Source organism: Protopterus annectens, chromosome 7.part0 (assembly GCF_019279795.1).
Source record: "Protopterus annectens isolate FY-2018-M chromosome 7.part0, PAN1.0, whole genome shotgun sequence".
In the NCBI taxonomy this organism is placed as follows: domain Eukaryota; kingdom Metazoa; phylum Chordata; order Ceratodontiformes; family Protopteridae; genus Protopterus; species Protopterus annectens.
In genome coordinates, this window is record NC_056739.1 from 143582295 (window position 1) to 143606740 (window position 24446).

At 41.0% G+C, this 24446-nt stretch overlaps 1 protein-coding gene across 3 annotated transcripts in view; it reads left to right on the forward strand.

The window, feature by feature from the left end:
- Positions 1-24446, forward strand: part of LOC122806293 (F-actin-monooxygenase mical1-like) — a 1110237-nt gene that overhangs the window by 1059388 nt on the left and 26403 nt on the right. For all 3 annotated transcript variants that reach the window (XM_044076589.1, XM_044076591.1, XM_044076590.1), the window contains exon 27: positions 5062-5164. In XM_044076589.1, the coding sequence (XP_043932524.1) occupies positions 5062-5164 (103 nt within the window). The remainder of the gene's footprint in view (positions 1-5061; positions 5165-24446) is intronic.

Below are 24446 nucleotides of genomic sequence, written 5' to 3' on the forward strand. Positions count from 1 at the left end.
GGGTCTTCAGTATTTAACAGGACCTTGCATTGTACTGTCTCCGGATGATGTAAGTAATTCTGTTGTACTAATGTTTGCTGTTACTATGTTTTGTTTGATGTTTGTATTACTGTGGAGCTTTTCTCCCCAGGTCTCCACCGAAAATGAGCCCACTCGGACATACCCAGTCAACAAATGCAATAAATAAATAAATTAAATAATATACCAGGGAAAATATCAATTTTTAACCGTGGACACGCACAATATTGCCAGATATATACATAACTCTTCTGTGCAGAATAAAAAAGGGAGCATTAGCAAGTCATTATCTTTCAGAAATGAAAGAATAACACGCATCACAGAACAGCTGTACCCTCAGAGCTTCTGGAGGCCTAGCGGTCCCCACACCCCAGGCTGTATAAGTGGATTTTGACTTGGCTTAGTAGTGGGCTGTCCCTTGAACCCTACCTAATGTTATACTAGCCCTGCTCAGAGGTGTACACAAAAGTTCAGTGTAGCTTGTGGGGGCGGATGGGATGGTCATTACTTCTTCAATTTTCCTCACAATCAAACCTAACAGATGTGCAAATAAGGTCACTATAGCTTCTTTGGGGACTGAAAGGTGTGCACAGAAGGTTGCTATAGCTTGTCTAGGGGCAGTGTGGTTGTTATTCTTCAACTTTCCGAACAGACCTCATAGGTGTGTGTGTGGGTACAGGTCGTCACTATAGCTTGTTTAGGGGCAGTGTACTGTTTAGGAATACATTGCTGTGATCGTTTTTGTTTTTTTTTTCACTTTACTCACAATCAAACATCAGATACATTCAAGCTGTAATTGCATCAAAAGTTTGAAAATGCTCTTAAAATGTACCTTACAGCTGCATTTAATTATTTATTCCATAGTTGTTACAGTGCAGTCTTGACCAGTTAGGGCAAACTGAAAGGATGCGAGAAAAAGCAAAGTTGAAGATTAGTAATACGTTTCTTTCTTTAGCCATGATTTCTGCTCAGCCCATCTTTAGATGGAAATGTTTAAAAAAATCTTAAAATGTACCTTGCAGCATCTAGAAAACCATAACTTGTGTCCTTGTTTGGATTGTTTATTCTAGCTGCTGTCCCAACCACCACATCTGGTAGATCTTGACATTTAGCTCTATTTTTTAATAGAATTGACCACTGTAATGTATTTATGATTTGTGGCAGAGTATATTTTATTTTAGTTATTTTACATTTGTTAACCAGGGAAGTCCGACTGGACACACATCCATTTTCAGTAGCAGCCCGAGGAGAAAAGCTCCAGATTGTTACACATTTATAGACAGTTTTAACAAGCAAAAACAGTGACATGTTAGGGTACACTTAGTACGGGTCTGTATTAGAAGACCGAATGTTTAGGTGATCAAACACCTAAACATCGATCTTCTAATATCGAACCGCACAATGTTGAACGTTCCAGGGAAACACGTCCCTCAGCCACAACACAAAAAACATTACTTTACATCTAAATTAAGTGGGGGTCTTCACCCCCAACACCCCCGAAGTAGAGGGCTGTGCCCCCCCCCAAACCCCCTAACTAAATATACCAAGTCTGAGATCGCTCAACAGTAGGGAAATAGCAATCTCCAGCGAACGGCCAAGGGAAATCTTTCCCTGCATTAAATCGTCTGTTCGCCGTTTTTTGCTTTCGATATTAAAAGATTGATGTTTAGGTGTTCAATCACCTAAACATTCGGTCTTCTAATATAGACCAACTTAGTACATATATACAGCAATGAGTAAGTATTAACAAGAAAATGTATTGCATATCCAGTAAAAAACATAGTAAACAGCAGAAGGAAATGTAGCTTTTTGGAATAGGTTACATAGAATTATAGCATGCAATACACTGAACTAGAAATATTTATTCCTAAATGTATTTATCATGGCACTATATAAGAGAACGCATCTAAGCAGAGGAAACATTCATATTAAAATTTGCATTAGAGTACATGCTGATGTGTAGTCATTGTGGTGATATGGAAATCAAACCTAGCAGAGGTATTACTCACATCAGTACTTTTATTAGGATACGTACTGTGAATGTACTTTTTGTGGTACTGTAAATATCAAGCCTGAAAGAGAATCAGTCATATCGGTATTGGGAAAGGATACTTACTTGGATGCAGAAAAGGATGAGGACGCGAGAATATCGATGGAGAGTAGTTTAAGTAAGTAAGTGGTTAACCTGAGAAGACGCAGACAAATAACCACTTATTCATTAAGTGAGTTTTCAGGAGACTTTTGAATTGTTTAGTGGTGGCAGTGGAGGTCAGGTGGGTCGACAGGGAGTTCCAGGCTTTAGCAATAGAGTGACTGAAGACAGATTTCCCAGCATCATTGTTAACGTTGTATGACATCTAGGCGGGTTTGGGTACTAGATCTTAGGGATCTAGCTGTGGAATAAGGTATTATATTCTGGAGTGCAGGGGTTTTATCAGGGTGGTAGTACAGTTTGTGAGACGGTGATGATTGAGATGAAGGAGTTGAGGCAGCTCCAGCCCATTTAGTTGTATCAGAGAAACACAGTGGTGGGTTTGATATGAGGTCTCTGTTGCAAACCTAGCAGTCCTGTTGTAACAGGATTCTAGTTTGTTAAAGTCAGCTTTGCAAAGGTTTGTTAGTATTAGGGATGCATAAAGGAGGATATACATCAGATGTGTCCTAGCTATAGTAGTTCTGGTGTGTTTAGTGAGAAATTGTTTGTTCTGATAGAGCAGTCCTAGTTTTTGTGGACCTTTGTGATAGCTTGGGCAATATCACATCACCACAGTGGTCAGGAAATCCTTCTACATGGCTCACCTCATCACAAAAGGTTTCTCATCCAGAAAAAAAGAGGTCATTGTTCCCCTCTACTCATCACTCATTAGACCCATTATAGAGTACAATGCCCCTTTTGGTATGTACCTCACAAGACATCTACAACAGCTGGAAAGGCCACAGAAATACCTCACAAAGAGGATTACTGGCCTCAAATAGATGCCCTATGCAGACCGTCTCAGAAAACTCCAGCTTTACTCTGTCGCATATCGCCTACTCAGAGGTGATCTCTGCCTAACATACAAAGCTATGTCAAACCCAGAGCTGTTGGACATGCTCCACTTAAAGAAATCCCAATCCCTCCGAGCTACATGCTCTAGGGACCTAAACCTTGTCACCACAATAAACAGAACATGTTGGAGGGATAGATCCCTGTCCCAGAGACTTCCCATACTCTGGAACAGACTACCTATCTAGGTCAAACAGAGCTCCTCATTAGCACTCTTCAAGAAAAATCTTGATGATTGGATGGGAAATAGGAAATTCACCCCAGGGATCACTTCTGTGGCTCTGCTCGACAGGGGCACAGGAAAATAATTTTCTTGGGTGGCGAAAGCCAGGGTACATTTTTGGCTAGGCTTATATAGGCCCTAGGGCCAATAGCCTAGTACCTACTTATGAACCTATGAATGTCGAACTTTAGGCTGTTATCTATCTCAACACCTAGCAGCTTAGTATGGGTGGTTGGGGTGATCAAAGTTTTGTTATTGGACAAGATGGTAAAGTGGTCACTTGGAGGAGGAGATCTACATGGGCTGAAGAGAAGTAATTTTGTTTTCTTTGGGTTAAGAATAAGCTGGGAGTTTGTGAACCAGTTTTCAGCTAGTGAAAAAGAGTTTTGGGTTAGAGATTGTAGGTTATCTAATATTTGGGCTGCACATGTGAGGGTTGATTCAACAGGGCGGGAGCTCAAGAAACAAGAGGAGGCTGGGATTTTGGATGCAGATCCTTAAGAAGAGTAACAGTAATCAAACAGAATATTATACTGATACAGCAGCAAAAACTATTGTAAGAGCTAAGTCAGCATGGCAATGGAGAAAGGAGATTCTGCCAATAGGGATGACTGCAATTAGGGATACAGACAGTAGCCAAAAGGGGGCTGGAATTCATTGGAGAAAACTGGCATAGGAACCAAGTTACTGGAAGCAGATATTTAGAGAGGGAAAGGTAATACAGTGGGAAGAGACCAAGAATTTATTTGGACTGCAGGCTAGAGATTGCCATCCCTATCGAGGACTGATATCACAATACTGGCAAAGAGAAAGAAATAGGGGGATCCTACGTAAAACACCAGCACTGGTAGAGGTTTTAGTAGAACATAGAACAGAAGCTGCTGTTAAAAAGGAATCATTAGTAGAGCATATAAAATATTGCACGACAGCTATAAGAATCAATTACAGGCGATTAGAAAGGATTGGGAAGGGAGACTCAATAAGCAATTCACAAAGAAACAATGGGGGGAATATGTGTGTGTCTCCCAAGTATGCAACAAAGTCTCGAAGATTTAGGATCTTTACTACAGGTAACTCCACGAATGTTTCCTCAGGTAGACCGCAAATGTTGGAGGTGTGAGGGGGAGGAAAATGGTAACGGGGAACATATTCTTTGAGGTGTAACGAGTTGGCAGACTTTAAAAATTCCCTGTAGACTCTCTGTCAGAGATTCTGCGTGAGCAAATTAGTGTAACTAGGGTAAATTATTTTTCTGAGCTATGATACAGAATTGGAATTGCCTGGATATAGTAAGGCCTTGCGGAGTCTAATTACGGTGGGTACCAAAAATGTAATTACTAGTAAATGGGAATCAGAGACTAAACCAGCTGTACTAGAAGTAGTGAATATAGTAACAGAGATAACACAACTGGAAGTGGGATACTTGAGTAGGAGCAAATTACCTTGGAAAAATGGGAATTGTGTGAATAATACATGCAGAGGAAGAATAAGGTTTAGAAGAAGGCAGGATTTGAATGAGCTATGTAATGTGTGGCTGACAGTGACTGGATAGACTAGGAGGGCTGCATGTTTGCAACTAAAATTATATCCGTATAGTTTGTTTTCATTTATATAAATAGATGATTACATATATCATATGTGATAATTTAATAAAGATGTTTCTTGTTTAAAAAAAAAAAAACTGTTGATGATTCCTTATTGGTATGGTACAGTTTGCAAGTGCTGTGTTCTGCACCTTCACTTGATGTTACAGCCTTTTCTTTTATGTTCACAGAGGCAGGAGATTCGAACAGGACCTCTCACATGATTGACCAGTGGCTCCAACTGGTACAGGAGAAGAACGCCCTAATCGCAGAGGAATCTGAACTCATGATTACGTAAGAATTCACTTCTTTGTCACTATTGTTGCATGTGTTTTAAGATGTGTGTGTGTGTGTGTGTGTGTGTGTGTGTGTGTGTGTGTGTGTGTGTGTGTGTGTGTGTGTGTGTGTGTGTGTGTGTGCGTGTGTGGGGGGGTGGTTGGGGGGCTGGATTAATCCTGACTATGGATACTTGTGCTGCAGTACTTTTTTCCTTAAACTAATTCTGCACTCCCTAATAGAAGGAAAGGCTCCACATGTAAGTCTTATGTGATGGATTTAGTTAAATAAATACATTTCAGTTCACATTACCAGTTGATAACTTGGTATCTACTAACCAACCTCATGCCTCTCAACTGCCCAGATTTTCACCTCATATTTTTGGTCTATTCCTCATAAAGTTTGTGGTTTTCTGACAAATCACTGGGATGATCTGAGGATTGAAGTCACTACATAATGACATGCATATAAGTTCCGGGCTTCAAATCCTTCAAAAAATGTATGTTAACACAAACTCTGTTACTCGAGCAACTTTCTAAGTTTATAAGAGCAATATGTAAAACCTTTCCCTATTTTTGGGCTTTTGTCCCCCCATTTTTGTCAGGGTTTGTCTAGATATAGATTTCTTGCACTATGAAGTTGAGAGGTATGCTTGACCTAGAGATGTGAAGTGTTACCACTTTCTGTGCTGAAGTGGTTATACACACTCTTTCTGTGTTAAAGTGGTAATGCATACTCTCTTTCATGGTCTTTGCCAGCTTTTGAGCTGTCAAGTTGTATTTCAATCTTTTCTGCCTCTAGCCATCCTTTAATCATCTTATAAAATAGGTTTGAGGTAAAAAAGTATATATTTTTATATGAAAATAAATAGTGCATTCCCATATTCCATAGATGAAAACTTACTGTAGCATATTCTGACTCGTGCTGTATACAGCTGTCCCTTGTTTTAAGAATTTAAAGTGACAATTAGTCTCCTGTGCTTCTTCTGTTTGTATTGCTTTCTTCCCACTACAGACAGAGATTAGGCAATGACCTTAACATGATCATCTGCCATGGAAATACAATTTACTTGAAAGGCTAGTTTAGCATTTTGGGGATCCCAGCATCATTGCTTGTGGACTGATTTTCCAAGTGACTGATATTCCAACTCCTGACATACTGTATTTCCAGTTCCTTCCATTGCATTCATCAAATGTGATTGTGCATATTAAGCTATTGTAGGTTTGTTTGTCTTTCGGCTTTTCCCGGTTTGGGGTCACCACAGCGGAACTCCAGTCCGCTAATGATTGGCAGTAGATTTTCATGAACGCCAAGGTGCCAGCTCGACGTTCAACGTTCAGTGAAGGCACGCCCATTTACGCATGTCTTTCGAACGCCCACCCAACTGCTGAGAGGACATGCAGACTCCACACAGAAGGCACTCCCCGCACTCCAGCTGAGAATCGAATGGGAGAACCTCTTGCTGTGAGGCAATAACGCTACTGCTGCACCACCGTGGAATACATATTAAGCTATTGTAGGTTTGTGTCTTTCGGCTTTTCCCAGTTAGGGGTCGCCACAGCGGAACTCTGGTCCGCTAATTATTGGCAGTAGATTTTTACGTGCCGAGTTGCCAGCTCCGACGCACAACCTTCAACGAAGGTACGCCCATTCATGCATGTCTCCACACAGAATTGTAGGTAACAAGAGCAAAAAATAATGCTTACTATAAACCCTATTAACTAATGACGCACATTCAGTCCCATTCCTGCAAACTGCCTATCACATCAACAAGTGCCTTGTAGGTATCCATATTCCACTTTGTTATGCATTGCTGTGTCTTAAAACACCTTGTTTATATATAGTAAAAGACTGAAGTCACACATTTGCTGCATTCCTACAAGTTGCACAGCTACATCTGCAAGTCCATCTCGCTCACGTCTCATTTTTCTCTTTCAGTAAAACCATTTTCCTGTCTCAGACAATCATGCATTTGTTACAGGAAACTGAAAACAATTACTGGAGAGAAAGTAATGATTTAATCCTGTTTAGAGTAAGAATGCAGAAAGATGACAGTTTTTGTAACCGATCTAGTCTGTGAAATCATTTGATGTTAATACTTGATTTGATAATGGCAGCTCACAGATAGTTATTACTTTAAGTTCATTGGTAAACAAATTCAATAGAAGAATTGCAATCAACTTAAAAAAATGGCAATGTATTTATATGGACAGTAGTAAACGATAGTGGACTGCAATTTATAAATAACTCAGAAACTGAGTTTTACTGGGAAATGCCAGGCAAAGATCACCTTTCACAAGTCTGTATGGTACCGAGTAAAGAGACAAGACTTTGAGGTAATCAGTGAAATGTCAATACATCAGTGAAATGTCAATACATCAGTGAAATGTCAATACATCAGTGAAATGATCCATCGTTATATGGATGATTAAATATGACTTATCTGATAGAATGAACAAGATATTACATGAAATGAAAGTCATTTAGAAACCTGTAAAAATCTTGCTCCATTAGGTATAAAAGTATAATGTTGAATAGTAAACAAATTGTTACTGAGCAGTCTGTGAATTAAACTGGAAAACAGTGAATGAATTTGAGAGAACACTTGTAGATATCTGAAAACATTGCAAAAGTACAGGCAATCTAAGTAGCACTTTAGTGCCCTAATCCAATCATTTTTCATTGACTAGCTGCTAGTAATCTTGGAGACAGTGTGTTCTGTTAGTCCATTATTGGTTTTGTGCCAGGGATCACTAGCCATAAGTAATTAAGTATCCTCCGGTCACAGGTTTTAAATATTGTTCTTGATCAGACTTGGAAGTTTTTAACTATGCAGTCAGAGCTGAATTTGTTTTCCATTCAGAGGCTTTTGGACTGCTTGGTTAATTTGCAGGCCTAAAATTGTTCAATCAAGCCTGATGTCAAACTGTAAATTTTGAGTGGTAATATCTTGTGATGAATCCCTCTTGCCCTGGGTTTTGTAGTTTGTTTGGTACCAGACAAATTATTTTAAATGCTCATTTAGACCTGATGGAAGGAACTGTTTTATGAGCAGTTATCTGTCTGTTATTTCTCCTTTTGCTAACATTTTAACCAGAGTTGTGTGAGACTTGTCTTCAGACCTGATGTTTGTTTTGGTCCTTGAAAGATATCTGTGGTTGTCAGATGTGTGTTAAATTTAACAGGCAGATATGGTTATGCTTTTGAGGTGCCTGTTGGTCAGCAGGTCACTTGGTAATGTCCATTGTGCCTTTTATAGATGGCGTGCCTTAGCCACACTGAGAAAAGGCATGTACTTTATTTAGATGAACAGTGGTACTCACTAGAGCATTTCTTCTGGACCTCAGAAAGGCCTTTGATGCTGTTGGCCATCAACTACTAATATAAAAAACTCCTACAATGTGACTTCTCAGACATTTCATTATGGTTTACTAGTTGTCTTTCCAACAGAATGTTTAGGGTCATCACAGACATCTGTAATACAGAAGCAGACCATGCAACTAAAGGAGTCCCACAGGGGTCTGTATTGGCACTTTCCTTTTTTCATTACTTATAAGGAGCCACTCCTGGGATCTATCAAACATGAGCTGCGTCTTACTCACTGATAATGTTTTTATTACTAGGCCCCACAAATTAGTTCAAATACTTGCAAAACTCTTCAAGATGACTTTAATATTGTATTGGCTAACTACCAATAGAACTGATACTGCTAGCTGATGTTAAAGTTAAAAAATCCACAGAAATGCTGTTTGGGACCCACCGAATGTTACTCAGCACTTAACACTCTGACTGTTTCCGATCCTAATGGAAAGCTTAGCTTCTACCTTATGTAAAACAACAATTTTACTGGGTATCTTATTAGATGCGTCGCTAACTTTTCAACTCCACATAGAATGTCAAGCTAACAAAATTATGTTGTTGTTGTTTGTCTTTTTGCTTTTTCTTGGTAAGGGGTCGCCACAGCGGAACTCCGGTCAGCTAATGATTGGCAGTAGATTTTTATGAAACACCAAGGTGCCAGCTCGATGCCCAACCTTCGACGAAGGCACGCCCATTTACGCACGCATGTCTTTTGAACGCTACCCAACCGCGGGGAGGACATACAGACTCCACACAGAAGGCACTCCCAAGCCAAGCTGAGAATCAAACGGGAGAACCTCTTGCTGTGAGGTAACAATGCTACTGCTGTACCACTGCGAAAAATAAGCTAACAAAGTTAGAAACAAGTAAAAACAACTTAAAACAGTTTCCCCATCTACTAACTCCTGAAGCAAGAAAAACTGTTGTGTTAAATGTTCTTCAATGCAGGCAGGAATATGGAACATCTTTGTTGTCTCTTTGTACGTTCAAATGTTCATACGTGTATACAAGGCTAACAATCACTAGGGCCCTTATAGGCCTAACTGTGCAGCCCAAATGTGATCCACAAATTTAATTTATGTACAGGGTAACTTACTGTCAGTCAGAGACATAGGCACCAAATCGGGATGAATTTCCATTTATCTATCCATTGGTCCAAGTTGCACTTAAATAGAGATAGAGAGGAACTCTGATTCACATGGATGAGGAGCCTGTTCCAAAGAATGTGAATTCTCTGTGATATATATCTGTCTCTCCAACATGTCCTATTTATGTCAGAAGCAAAATTTAGGTCTTTTAATCCAGTAGTTCCGATAATGTTAGTTTTGCGGTTGTGCAAATGGTTCATCAAAACAGGGATCGGGCATGCCTGATATACCAGGCAAAGATCACCTCTCAGAAGTCTGTATTTTACCAAATAAAGAGACAAGACTTTGAGGTGATCAGCTTAGGATGATATGTTTACTCTCTGTATCCTTTTTGTAAGGAACCTTTGTGGACATTCTAGTTACTGCATGTGTCTGATCAGGTACATACTGAAGGGGACATTATAATATATGATGGCTTGATGAGGACAGAGTACAGTGGTATGATGAGGGCCTTAAGATGAGGACAGAGTACAGTGGTATGATGAGGGCCTCAAGATGAGGAAAGAGTACAGTGGTATGATGAGGGCCTCAAGATGAGGACAGAGTACAGTGGTCTGATGAGCGCCTCACGATGAGGATAGAGTGCAGTGGTATGATGAGGGCCTCAAGTCCATTCGCCATAAGTACACATATGACATGGTCATTGTGCACATGGGAGCGATGACTTCAGATATTCCTTCTTGGATCATATGAAAAGGGATATTTGCCCAGTTACTGAAAGCATGGTTTCATAACATAGATAGCACCCCTGCAGTGCAGGGTTTCAGTGCCTACACTGGCCAACTGATGGAACCCATTCTATTTCAGTGTGAGGTGTGCACTCTTCGAAGAGTAGATCCAATGTTGGCTCTTCCATCTGCCTCAACTTGTGAGTTATCAGATCCAAGGCCAGCAGATCAGACTGTTGTAGGTTCACAGATGTATAATAGCTTAACGACCACTACGGCCCTTGTTAGCCTAGCCATACAAACCAAATGTGGCCCACAGATTTGATTTATATAGGTGGTGATTTACTGACTGCCTGTGTCCATCAAAGACATGGGAGCCAGGCCAGGGTTGAACTTCCAATTACACATCCATTGGTCCAAGTTGCATTTAAATAGGGATGGGGAGGAACTCTGCTTCACCTGGATGGGAACCTTTTCCTGAGAATGGGAATATTCTGAGAAACATAGCTGTCTCTCCAACATATCCTAGTTATGTCAGAAGCAAAATTTAGGTCTTTAATCTAGTAGTTGGGATTCTGTTTGTTTTGCAGATGTGCAAAAAGGTTCATCAAAACTGGGTCCAGGGATTCCTTGTATGCCAGGCAAAAATCACCTCTCAGAAGTCTGTATGATACTGACTAAAGAGACAAGGTTTTATGATGATCTGCAAAGGACAGTTTGTTTACTCCCTGATTTCATTTTTTTAAGGAACCTTTGTCGACATTCCAGGTGAGTCTGTCTTACTCTGTGATGGGTCCGATGAGGGCAGAGTAGAATTGTATGATAATTTTTCTGTACCTAGAGGCCATGCTATTGTTTATAAGTTGAGCAACACAAAAGGATTTTCTAACTACCTTTGACAATGATTTCCTGGATTCTTAATCAACTTTTCAGGGTGTTTTATCAATGAAGTAGTTACCCAGGATGGCCAACTTTCCAAAAGGTACTGTAATGCATTTCTTGGTATTGAGTTTTAAGCCATGGCTTTTGCACCAAATATTTGTCTGTGTTAGACAATCTCAAAAGGTTTTCTCATCTTGGGGGATTTAATGACTGCTCCCAGTTTGCATTCATCTGCGAACTTGGTTAGCCAGAGGCCTTTGACATTGGCTTTGACATCTGAGAAGTAAATGCTAAAGAGAGTAGTCCTAGGGAACAGAGCCATAGGAGACTCCACTGGTGACTAGCTTCTTTGTGGAGGTGGCCTCAATGGTTCTGACCTTCTGGATCATACCAGTGACCCAGCTATAGCTGTCCAGCATGCTATAAAAGGATTTATACCTTGTTCTGTAAGTTTGTTGACAGTGCCTGAGTGGGGTAGTGCATCAAATGCTTTAGCCAGATCTAGGTGGGCAGTACGCACCATTTTCCCCTCATCCATTGCCTTAGTGACCTTTTCAAAGAAGTCCTCCAGAGTCCATAACAATGACCTTCCTTTGACAACGTCAAACTGGGATGGATGCAGTGTCACCAATGTCCTTGTTGATAATTCCTGTGATAATTCTTTCCATGGCTTTGCAATTAAGATTAGTCAGACTAATGGATCTGTAGTTTCCAGGATCTGTTGAAGGTCCTCCCTTTTGAAGAACAATGACCATTGCAGTCCTCCAGTCACATAGCACAAAGCATGTTTTAAGAATGTAGTTAGATAATGACTTCAGGAGTCCTGTTAAGTCATATTTTAGACTGTTCAGGAGGCATCCTGGGATGTTTTCAGACCCATTAATTATCTGTTCTTGGTTTTAGAAAGCTCACCCAGTACATGCCCCCTAATGTCTGGAGGGGTTATGTTTGACAATATTTTTGGAGGGATGCTTGGTGACTGTGGCACCATTAATCACCAGTTTAGCACATTTCTGTGTGCTGCCCTTGAGGTTTCTGACATAGCTGAAGAAGGTCTTATGGTTATCTTTTACCTGGGAGGATATCTTAACCTCAAAGTTGGCTTTACTTGATGTAATTATCCATAGGTTCATAGGTGTGTACTAGGCCAATGGCCCTGGAGTATTTACAAGCCTACCCCATAGACGTTCCCTGGCATTATGCTGCCATTAGTTCCCGGTGCCTCTATCAAGTAAAGCCACTGGAGTGATCCCTGGGGTGAACTTTCTATTTCCCATCCACTCCTCAAGATTTTTTCTTGAAAAGAGCCAGTGACATGTATAGGAAGTCTATTCCAGAGCATGGCCAGTCTCTGGGTTATGAACCTGTCCCTCCAACATGTTCTGTTCATTGTGGTAATGAGGTTGAGGTCTCTGGAGTGTGTGGTGTGGAGGGATTGGGATTTCTTTAGGTGTAACGTTTCTAACAGAGCTGGGACAGACATGGCTTTGTAAGTCAAGCAGAGATCACCTCTTAATAGACTATACAAGACAGAGAAAAACTGGAGTTTTTTTACTCTGTCCATGTAGGGCATGTGTTTAAGGCCTAGGATCCTTTCATGAGGTACTTTTGTGGCCTTTCCAGCTGTTGCAGGTGTTTAGTGAGGTACATGCCAAATGAGGCATTATACTCAACTGGTGTAATGAGGGAAGAGTAGAGAGAGATGATGACCTCTTTCTTCCTGGATGGATAACCCTTGGTAATGAGATGTGCCACATAGGACTTTCTGACCACAGTGGCAATGTGGTGATTAAAGGAGAGGTTGCTGTCAACCTGTGTCCCCAGATCTCTTATAATGCCTTCAGTGTTCAGTGGGCTACCATCAATGTGGTAATTAGTGAGAAGTGAGTTTTTCCCAAAGGGAATGACAAAGCATTTTTGGCATTAAGCTTAAGGTCATGGTTTCGACACCAGTCGTTGGTCTCAGTGAAGCCTTTCTGTAGGATGTCTACATCACTTGGGGAAGTAATAATGGCTCCCAGCTTTCAATCTTCAGTGAACTTGGTCAGCCAGAGTTGCTCTATGTTGGCCTGGACTTCTGAGAAGTAGATGCCAAACAGGAAAGGACCCAGGACAGATCCCTGTGGGACTCCAATTATGACTAGTCGGCAGTCTGACTTGGAGTCCGCTACTTTCACACTGTGGGTTCTATCTGTGAGCCAGTTTGCAACCCACCTAGTGATATAGGGGTTGATGCCTAGTTTGGTGAGTCTATCAATAATTCCTGAGTGGGGAATGGTATCAAAGGCCTTGGCCAGATCGAAGTAGGCTGTATGAACTGCCTTGCCCTCATCCACAGCTCTGGTGATGGACTCAAAAGAAGTCAACCAGGTTGAGCAGGCATGATCTACCCTTCACAAAACTAAATTGCGTGGGATCTAGAGCTTGGAGATTCAGCTTGGAGATTCCCATTATCCTTGTTAATTAGGTCCATGATGATGCGCTCCATAGCCTTACATATCAGACATGTTAGGCTAATGGAGTGATAATTCCCAGAGTCTGCAGTCACTCCCCCTTTATGGAGATGGATGACTGTAGTAGTGCACCATTCTGTAGGGATAAAGCCTGAGGTGAGGCTGTGATTGAACAGGGCACACAGGTGTGGTGCCAGTTTACTTTATAGTTCATGTAGAACACAGCCAGGGATATTGTCGGGTCCCATGGAAGCTGTATTCTTGGCTTTGGACAATGCAGCTTTAACCTGTGCTGCAGTAATGCTGGGTGCCTGGCATTCTTCCAGTTTTGTAATTGGTCCTTTGGGGGGGGGGGGTAAAGCTAGCACTGAATCTGTCAGCCAGTATGTTGGCAATATCTGTTGGCTCAGTATAGGATGTACCATTGTGCAGTAACTCAGAGAAAGTCTGGGTATTGCCATGGAGATTCTTAATACAACTGTAGAAGGCTTTGTGGTTGTTTTTAGTGTCTGTTGCAATTCTGCCTTCATAGCTAGCTTTAGAGGTTTTGATGAGGGCTCTCAACTTTTTGTTGAGGTTAATAAGGGAGTTTTCCAGTCTTGGAACTTCACCTTTTTCTCCAGCAGTTTCTTCCTTCTGTTGTAGATTTTGTTAATGGCAGGGAACCAACAAATTGGCTTCCTTTTTTGGAGGTGAACATCTTGGTTCTGTTGGGTATGGCTAGTTCCATGCATTGATGTATGTGTTCGTACAGTGCATTGATGTATGATTCGGCAGTCATGCACCTATTTTCCATTTGTATGGGTGCTGTGAAGTTAGCCACCTCTGTTTTTAGAAGCCCAAAGTCAGTTTTGGGGAAGTTTTTCAGAGTGGTTTCCTTTGTGGGGTGTGTGGGTGAGCTATGGATTTCCATGGTAATTAGTCTGTGGTCGGATCTAACCAGGGAGAAATTGACTATTGGTGTTGAGCAGCAGTTGCCATGTTAGTAATAACCAGGTCAAGGATGTTGCTTCCTCAAGTGGGAATAAGAATGAGCTGGTCCAGTGCATTGGAATTAATGAATTCCAGGAAGCGTTGGATAAGTGTATTGGTGCATGAGTAGTTTTCCCATTTGAAGGAGGGGTAGCAGAAGTCACCTAGTATGAGAGTGTTGGGTTGGACCCTAATAGTTTCCAGAGTGCTTAGGAACATGGAGTGAGAGTCTTGGGGGATAGTTGGGGACCTATAGCAGCCTATGACCTGAATCACTGTCTTACCCACTGTTAGTTGTACCTGAAGTATCTCCAATACATTATGCTGGGCTACTAGTCTGGAGGTGTGCATATCCTTTATGAATATGGAGACGCCACCGCCTTTGGAGCTTTGGTCCATGTTCTAGGGCCAAAAGGTGTGGAATGAGTTATAGCCTGGTAGTGCTGGAGTGGTTTCTGCTGCTTTAAACCAGGTCTCTGTTACAGCACAAATGTCAATGTTCTCCATTTTGAGGAGTGCTTCAAGCAACTGCATCTTAAGATTTAGACTTCTAGTATTAAGCAGCATGACCTTCAGATACTTCTAGTATTGAGCAGCATGACCCTCAGATACTTCTAGTACTGAGCAGAATGACCCTCAGATACTTCTAGTGTTGAGCAGAATGACCCTCAGATACTTCTAGTATTGAACAGCATGACCCACAGATACTTCTAGTATTGAGCAGCATGACCCTCAGATGCTTCTAGTATTGAGCAGCATGACCCTCAGATGCTTCTAGTATTGAGCAGCATGACCCTCAGATGCTTCTAGTATTGAGCAGCATGACCCTCAGATGCTTCTAGTATTGAGCAGCATGACCCTCAGATACTTCTAGTATTGAGCAGCATGACCCTCAGATGCTTCTAGTATTGAGCAGCATGACCCTCAGATGCTTCTAGTATTAAGCAGCATGACCATCAGATTGCATTTATTTATAGCTGTTACAGTGGTAGTTTGGTCTTTGGAGCACCACCTAAAAAAGGCACTATAGAGGTGGCAACAGCCTTAGCCAGTGTCTGGAAACCTAGGGGTGACAGATGCAGGCCATCTCTGGCAAAGCATCGAGGTCAGTCATGTCATCCCAAGCAGACAGATACTGGATCCCCTTAGAATGACACCAGCAACTTAGCCAATTGTTGAAATCAATCATTTTCTGCTTGTAATGCGGTATCATTCTGGGCGATGGTAGGATGCTGCTCAGAGCTAGGGTTATACCTGCCTGAGCCACATAATCCAAGAGCTCCTCCATGTCTCTCTTCATGTAGTCCAGGGAGTTGCATCTCAGGTCATTCACACCCACATGGACAATGACAGAGTCATACTTGTACTTGTTGTGGAGTGACATGAGTGCATGTGTTATGTGTTGGATCCTGGCACCTGACAGACAGATGACTGTTACCATCTCCTTGTTCAACCTGGTGAGTGGGACATCAGTGTGACTCACTATCAAGTCACCTATGATTAGTGTATTTGGCAAGCTGTTTTGCCTTATGGGCTTAGGCTGAAGAGGACAATAGGTGAGCTGTGTGTCTTGTTATTTGTGCTGTGTTGTGGCAGTCAAGTGCATTTCTGATTTGGATGTCTCTGCTGTTTGGGTAGATTTCTATTGAGAGCCTCCACGAAGGTGGGTATGTGGTTTGTGTTTTTATGTGAGAGCTGTGATGGCTGTTCTGGAGGACTCTGTGTTCCATTTGGTGTGGTGCAGGTGTTGACCTTCTCCTCTTGACCAGCTATTCTGGTCTTGGCTGGAGAGTGAATGTCTTCCAGTTTGGATATATAAGTGCATCTCTCACAAGTCTAAGTGTTGGGACGTAAGAGGAGAGGGTTGTCTGTGTACATGAGGCAGTTGCAACGCTGCCACAGAATGCCCAAGTTCATCAGGTTAATAGGAGAAAGCACAGGGAACTGACCTTTAGACATGCCATGAGGGATGGTCATTATTAATAAGTACTGGAGCTGTTTCCTTATAGGACGTTTAGTGCTGTTAGCACTTATGTGCTACAGTAATTGCTACAAGAAGCCAGATGAAGTGCTAGGTGAATAAGCTAGTTAAATGCAAGGGAGAAGAGAACTAGCAAGATCCAAGGGAGACTTTCTGGCAGCGGTAATAGTTTACCCTAGCTTAGTGGTGCTGCACGGTGAGCAAACCTGTGCAAACACGGCTTTTAAAGCAGAAAGGGAGTTAAAAACCATTCATGTTGTGGTAGATAGGCTACCTAGTGCTTACCACTCACACTGATAAGCTGACAGGCTTTCCTCTAACACAGAAAGGTCTGGGGAACTCAGAAATTACAATACAGTCCTGAATACAGCAAATCTGTATCTGGACTACTCTAGCAACAGGAAAGGTGGGAAAACAAGCTATAACTTTTTTTTTAAAAATATAACAGTAGCAAACGAGCAAACTGATTTAAACAAATTATCCAATAAAAAAGCTCAAATCTGTGCCCCATTCCAGCAGTCTTCAATCAGACAAGTTCTAGCTGCACACTCCTGCCGCTGGGGTGCAGGGGAGCATTCTCCAAAAAAGATGGCCTGTATTAGAGCCCAAGTTATACAAACAAAGCTAGATTCAGCAGGTCTGAAACTAGTCTATGCTACAGCAAACAAGGCACACCAATTTCAGAAAGAAATGGTTCAAATAAGCTGGCACAATAAGCCTTTAATTAGAAATTCCCAGCTCAGAATGGCAGAATCTACCCTCTCCTCCCACAAGAGTGCAGACCACAAATCTTCTTAATGTAAAACAACTGGCCTGGAGCCAAGTGCTTAAATCAAAAGGCTTAGAATAACAGTTGCAATTTAATCAGGCTACTAACAAGCAGTAATAAATGCAGCAGAATAAATGCAATTGAGTACTTTTAAGAATAGGCATCAAAAGCAAAATAAAGTAGGAAGAAACACAAATACAGTAAAAGCAAATGAATAAAGTGCAATTTTTTAAATATAACAGTAGCAAACTGATTTAAACAAATTAACCAATTAACCAATAAAAAAGTTAAAAACTGAGCCCAGTTCCAGCAGTGTTCAATCAGACAAGTTCGAACTGTACACTCCTGCCACTAGGATGCAGGGCAACCTTCTCAAAAAAAAGATGGCCTGGATTAGTGCGCAAGTTATACAAACAAAGCTAGATTCAGCAGGTCTGAGTCTAGTCTATGCTGCAGAAAACAAAAAGGCTTAGAATAACAGTTACAATTTAATCAGGCTACTAACAAGCAGTAATAAATGCAGCAGAATAAATGCAATTGAGTACTTTTAAGAATAGGCAGCAAAAGCAAAATTAAGTAATAAAGTAGGAAGAAACACAAATACAGTAAAAGCAGGTGAATAAAGTGCATTTTTTTTGGTTAAGTGGGAAGGGATGAAACACAATAATTTAAGGTTGATAAACTAAGGGGGTGGGCCTTCCCAAATTCTCTCTCTCTACTCAGTAGAATAAGCTGATGAGATAGGACTGGGAGGAGTGTCCAAAATGAGATTTATAGTAGGTGTGGGGAACTCAAAAGCCACCAAATTTAAGAACACAACAAGAACTAGGCTGGTTGGTGGGGAACTCTTCATCTCCAGCAGAAAAGAAAACTTAAAACAAAACAAATGTAATAGCAGACTAAGATACAAAATAGAAGTGATCAAACCTTAAATAAAGAGCTTCAAATCATAATTAAATGCAGAGATGAGTAATACTCAGAACAATGCTGACCACACAAACACTTCAGATAATTACAGATATTTCTAAATAAAATAGCAATGCTGTCTTTCGGCTCCTCTCACTAATTAACTGATGTTATTCTCAGTTTGCAAAGGAATTCCTGGTAACTTTTTTTAACTGACCCTAGCCAAGAACTCTTAAAACTCCAACAGAACAGACAACTTAAAACAAAACAAATGTAATACTAGCGTAAGATACAAAACAGAACTGATCAAACCTTAAATAAAGAGCCTCTCTTAGTTGCCTATTTAGTTTGATGAGAGAGTTTTTATCTTTATGGGAATTACCCTTCCTGATTTTTGCCATTTTTTCCTTTTGTTGTATATCCGGTTTAATTTGGGATGCCAGCAGGGTGGTTTGTTTCTGGGACCAGTCCTTGTCTTACTTCTGGAAGGTACAGCAGCTTCAGTGCAGCCATTTACATAGTTGTACAGAGTATCTGAGGACAATTCAGCAGATTTGGATGGGCAATTAATTTTGACAAACCATAACTTAATGAAAGGTAATTTGTCTTGGATTAGTTCCTGTTACTGGTTATAATGGGATTATGGAGTTGATTTTGATTTCAAAGGAGACAGCTTTGTGGTCAGACCTTACCAGGGAGGATGATACATTGGGGGTTGCAGAGTTCTTCTATATATGTTAGCATGGTGTCCAGTATGTTGAAGCCTCTAGTGAGTGTATTCACTGCTTGGTCAAGGGTGTTTGTATTTACAAAGTCCAGGAATCTCTTTGCCTGTAGATTTGATTGGTGAGCTACAAGACAGTGGTGTATTGCAGTTAACAGTCTATTAAGGGGCTTTGTTGGTGTAGAGTAATGAGGGGGTTTTATTGTTTCAAATTATGCTAAATAGTACTAAATCTGTAGATATTGTCACTCAACACCCAACAAGCTGCTTTAAGCTTGTTGGCGCTCACTGTATTTTCTCAATACTGTTGCTTTGGAGAGTACAGTTTTATGGACTATTCTACACAGAAATTTGCTTTCTAGGTGTTTGCTACTGTACAGGGCACTGCTAACCCATGTAAATGCTTAAAATTTATAGCAGAACAGAAAACGTAACTACTGAGCCCTCTGGCCAATAAAATGAATACAATACGCATCCTTTTCTGTATTTCCCAGATGAGATAGACCTGGCAAACATCTCCTGCTGTAAGATAAATAAACTTAGTCCTCCTAATGTAAAAACACAGTAGAAGAGACAGACAGAGGTAATGCTCCCACAAACCAGTTGAGCAGCTAACTGGAAATCCCTTGCTGAAGGTGATTTCAAGTCTGTCTTATAGCAGCAGTAACAGTGAGAGAAAGTGCAAATGTTCTTATAAAAAATACAGAGAAATGTATACAGCAAAGCAGGAAACAGTGAGCACTCAAAATGACATAGGCAAGTGCAGTTTGGCAATCAAAGGTACATAACTTTGCCTGGATGGCACTGGCTACAAGTAAAACACCTCTGGAATGTATGCTAGGACTCCAAGCTTGGCTGAAGTCTAGTTAAATGATCAAGAGACAAGGTGCAGTAAAGGAGGTGTACTCAAGAGCAGTACTGGTTTGCAGTGGGCAATTGGTGTCATAGATCTATGGAAAACACTGGGTGGGAAGAGTGCATAAGTAGCTTATGCAACAGGTAATAGAATGAAAGGGGGGTGGAGGGACTTTGGAAATCAGATTACTATAAGGGTAGAGGCCAGAGACACCACCTTTTAAACATACCACAGCAAAAGGGTTTGGAGAAAATTCAAGGAAGAAGCAGGCTAGCCAGAGATACATTCAGTCAAATAATGCTAATATTGTAGCTCTTTCAGAAACTTTAGCTGGGGAATGTGGCAGATACAGAATGCAACTTTAAGCAGCTAAATGATAATCAGAGTATGAAAGCACTGAAGCACAACCTGGAGCAGGGACAACTCTGTCAGCACTGAAAAGCACTGAAGCACAACCTGGAGCAGGGACAACTCTGTCAGCACTGAACTTCTGCTACAGTTTTAGGCACTATAAAAGCACTGAAGCACAACCTGGAGCAGTGACAATTCTGTCAGCACTGAACTTCTGCTACAGTTTTAGGCACTATAAAAGCACTGAAGCACAACCTGGAGCAGGGACAACTCTGTCAGCACTGAACTTCTGCTACAGTTTTAGGCACTATAAAAGCACTGAAGCACAACCTGGAGCAGGGACAACTCTGTCAGCACTGAACTTCTGCTACAGTTTTAGGCACTATAAAAGCACTGAAGCACAACCTGGAGCAGGGACAACTCTGTCAGCACTGAACTTCTGCTACAGTTTTAGGCACAATGAAAGCACTGAAGCACAACCTGGAGCAGGGACAACTCTGTCAGCACTGAACTTCTGCTACAGTTTTAGGCACTATGAAAGCACTGAAGCACAACCTGGAGCAGGGACAACTCTGTCAGCACTGAACTTCTGCTACAGTTTTAGGCACTATAAAAGCACTGAAGCACAACCTGGAGCAGGGACAACTCTGTCAGCACTGAACTTCTGCTACAGTTTTAGGCACTATAAAAGCACTGAAGCACAACCTGGAGCAGGGACAACTCTGTCAGCACTGAACTTCTGCTACAGATTTAGGCACTATAAAAGCACTGAAGCACAACCTGGAGCAGGGACAACTCTGTCAGCACTGAACTTCTGCTACAGTTTTAGGCACTATAAAAGCACTGAAGCACAACCTGGAGCAGGGACAACTCTGTCAGCACTGAACTTCTGCTACAGTTTTAGGCACTATAAAAGCACTGAAGCACAACCTGGAGCAGGGACAACTCTGTCAGCACTGAACTTCTGCTACAGTTTTAGGCACTATAAAAGCACTGAAGCACAACCTGGAGCAGGGACAACTCTGTCAGCACTGAACTTCTGCTACAGTTTTAGGCACTATAAAAGCACTGAAGCACAACCTGGAGCAGGGACAACTCTGTCAGCACTGAACTTCTGCTACAGTTTTAGGCACTATAAAAGCACTGAAGCACAAACTGGAGCAGGGACAACTCTGTCAGCACTGAACTTCTGCTACAGTTTTAGGCACTATAAAAGCACTGAAGCACAACCTGGAGCAGGGACAACTCTGTCAGCACTGAACTTCTGCTACAGATTTAGGCACTATAAAAGCACTGAAGCACAACCTGGAGCAGGGACAACTCTGTCAGCACTGAACTTCTGCTACAGTTTTAGGCACTATAAAAGCACTGAAGCACAACCTGGAGCAGGGACAACTCTGTCAGCACTGAACTTCTGCTACAGTTTTAGGCACTATAAAAGCACTGAAGCACAACCTGGAGCAGGGACAACTCTGTCAGCACTGAACTTCTGCTACAGATTTAGGCACTATAAAAGCACTGAAGCACAACCTGGAGCAGGGACAACTCTGTCAGCACTGAACTTCTGCTACAGTTTTAGGCACTATAAAAGCACTGAAGCACAACCTGGAGCAGGGACAACTCTGTCAGCACTGAACTTCTGCTACAGATTTAGGCACTATAAAAGCACTGAAGCACAACCTGGAGCAGGGACAACTCTGTCAGCACTGAACTTCTGCTACAGTTTTAGGCACTATAAAAGCACTGAAGCACAACCTGGAGCAGGGACAACTCTGTCAGCACTGAACTTCTGCTACAGGTTTAGGCACTATAAAAGCACTGAAGCACAACCTGGAGCAGGGACAACTCTGTCAGCACTGAACTTCTGCTACAGTTTTAGGCACTATAAAAGCACTGAAGCACAACCTGGAGCAGGGACAACTCTGTCAGCACTGAACTTCTGCTACAGTTTTAGGCACTAGACTATACTGACATTTAGCATGGAAAAAAATGAGGTAATAAATGCGTGAGACTCAAATTTTGTAGTAGCACACAGTCCCGCCACTACTATAAATTAAACTACAAGACTGTGGCCCAGCACGGTTTCAAATACAAATGGAGAGCTTTTACATGTAATTCTACTTGTGGAAACAGAAGTGGGTGATAATGTAGAAAAATAATCTTCCCAGAACTCAAAATTAAAATATAAGACGAAGGTCACAGAACAAACTAAAAAAAAAATCCCAACAAAACACTCAGACAGCAGATCACTGAAAATAAAACCCTATGGTTCATTAATTTCCCAACCATAAGCATCACTGTTAAACTATTTTGAAAATAAATAGTTACCAGTTACAGCAAGAGCTGCATTTTTGTGGGGAAAAAAACTGGCATTGAAAGTCCAACATGGCAAGTACTTTTCCACCAGTCAAACATAAAGTCGTTCCTAAAGATGTCTCTTATTCACTGCAGTGTAATTCAAACTCTCCTGTTATGACCCCTGCATCGTGAAACAAATTTCCAGAAGATATTAGAAAAATTGATAACTTATAATGCATTTCAGAATTAACTAAACTCTGAACAAAAGAAAGTACATGCAAGTGTTTCAAGGATAATAGCTAAACCACTCACCTCCTCACGGAAAATAGCCACACCACTTACTTCCTCATGTACTGCTGCTGTTTTATTCACCCATCAAATTCACTGTTCATCATCCTTTTCCCTGTGTAAATAAAAATGTATAACTCATTATGTAAAAGCTTCAGTTTTCACTCTGCCAGCAAAAGTCTTAAATTGGTGGTGTATGTTCCTCTTATAATTGTACTGTTTGGCAATTTGTGTGTCTTGACTCTGTTACAGCCTTATGTCTGCTTGTGTATTTTGTATGTATTTGCCTACTTGACACAGGTCATTTTTGAAAATGCTCCTCAGAATTAATAGTACAAAACTCAAACATAAGTATGGGTATCTTCTATAAAACAGAGCCTTAATATGAATCATTATATAGTACAATAAAATGTAGGTATGAGGCTTTATTGATGAGCTATTTAACAATGTTTTTTAAACACCTTTATTGAATTATCACTTGTAAAATAGACAAATTGACTGCGGTGGTGGTGCTGCAGTAGCATTGTCGCCTCACAGTTAGACGTTGCCCATTCGATTCTCAGTTAGAGCATCTTCTGTGTAGTGACATGAGTGAATGGGTGTTCCTTCGTTGAAGGTTGTGCATTAGGCCCGGCAAGCCAGTATGTAAAATTCTACTGCCAATCATTAGCGGACTGGAGTTCCGCTGTGGCGACCCCTAACCGGGAAAAGCCGAAAGACACAAACAAACAAAATAGTCAAATTGACATTTATACAAAAGTAATCAAACTGCATTAACAAATTTACATTAACAAACATTATACTTCACATTTATTGCTATATATCATATAATTTAAGCAACATTACATAAATTATTAAATTCCTTCCCCCTTTTTTAAACAAAGAACATGTTTATTAAACCATCACTTACAACATAAGCAGTCATGCATTTATATAAATGAAAAACCACACCGACTCAATCCTAGTCGCAAGCATTTTACATCGCAAACCATCCTGACATACTCCCAGTTGCAAACATTATACGTCACAGCTGTGTAACAATGTTAAGAAAATGACAATAGAACTTAACATTTTAAGCGGATGCATTTTACTGTGAATATGCAATAGCTTATTTTGTTGGCAGCAACATAAAGTGTTAGTCTGCCATATTACGTTAATTTTCACATATGTATAAGGACTGGAGGGCACTTTAATTGTATAAGGATCACTGCCACTGTAAATAAAGGGAATTTTGATACAGACATCCGATGCATTCTTTTGTTTAACTCAGTTGTTTAAAAGGTCACTGAAAGACTAGAATAGTCTAATTTGTAATAACAGATAAAAGCGCATTACTCAACATGAGGAACAGACCAGAGGCATAGCCCTAGGCCATTACTATGAACCAGTGCCGCATTGCCTCAGCTCTTCAAGTTAACAGCAAAAAAAAGGGGGGGGATTCCTTCTACTGCATGATATCCCCCACCTGCCCAGCCATTCAGGTCCTGTTACTGTGCCCTCCCTCCAACCCTCCTTCAACATATTTAATTAAAAAAACACTTTCTTCTTTTAAATTGTGTCCAACTGTATGCTACAAATGTAGCAAACAGTTGCTACAGTTTATACCCTGCCTCTGTGGAGCTCTACAGTGCTCATGTTTCAGTT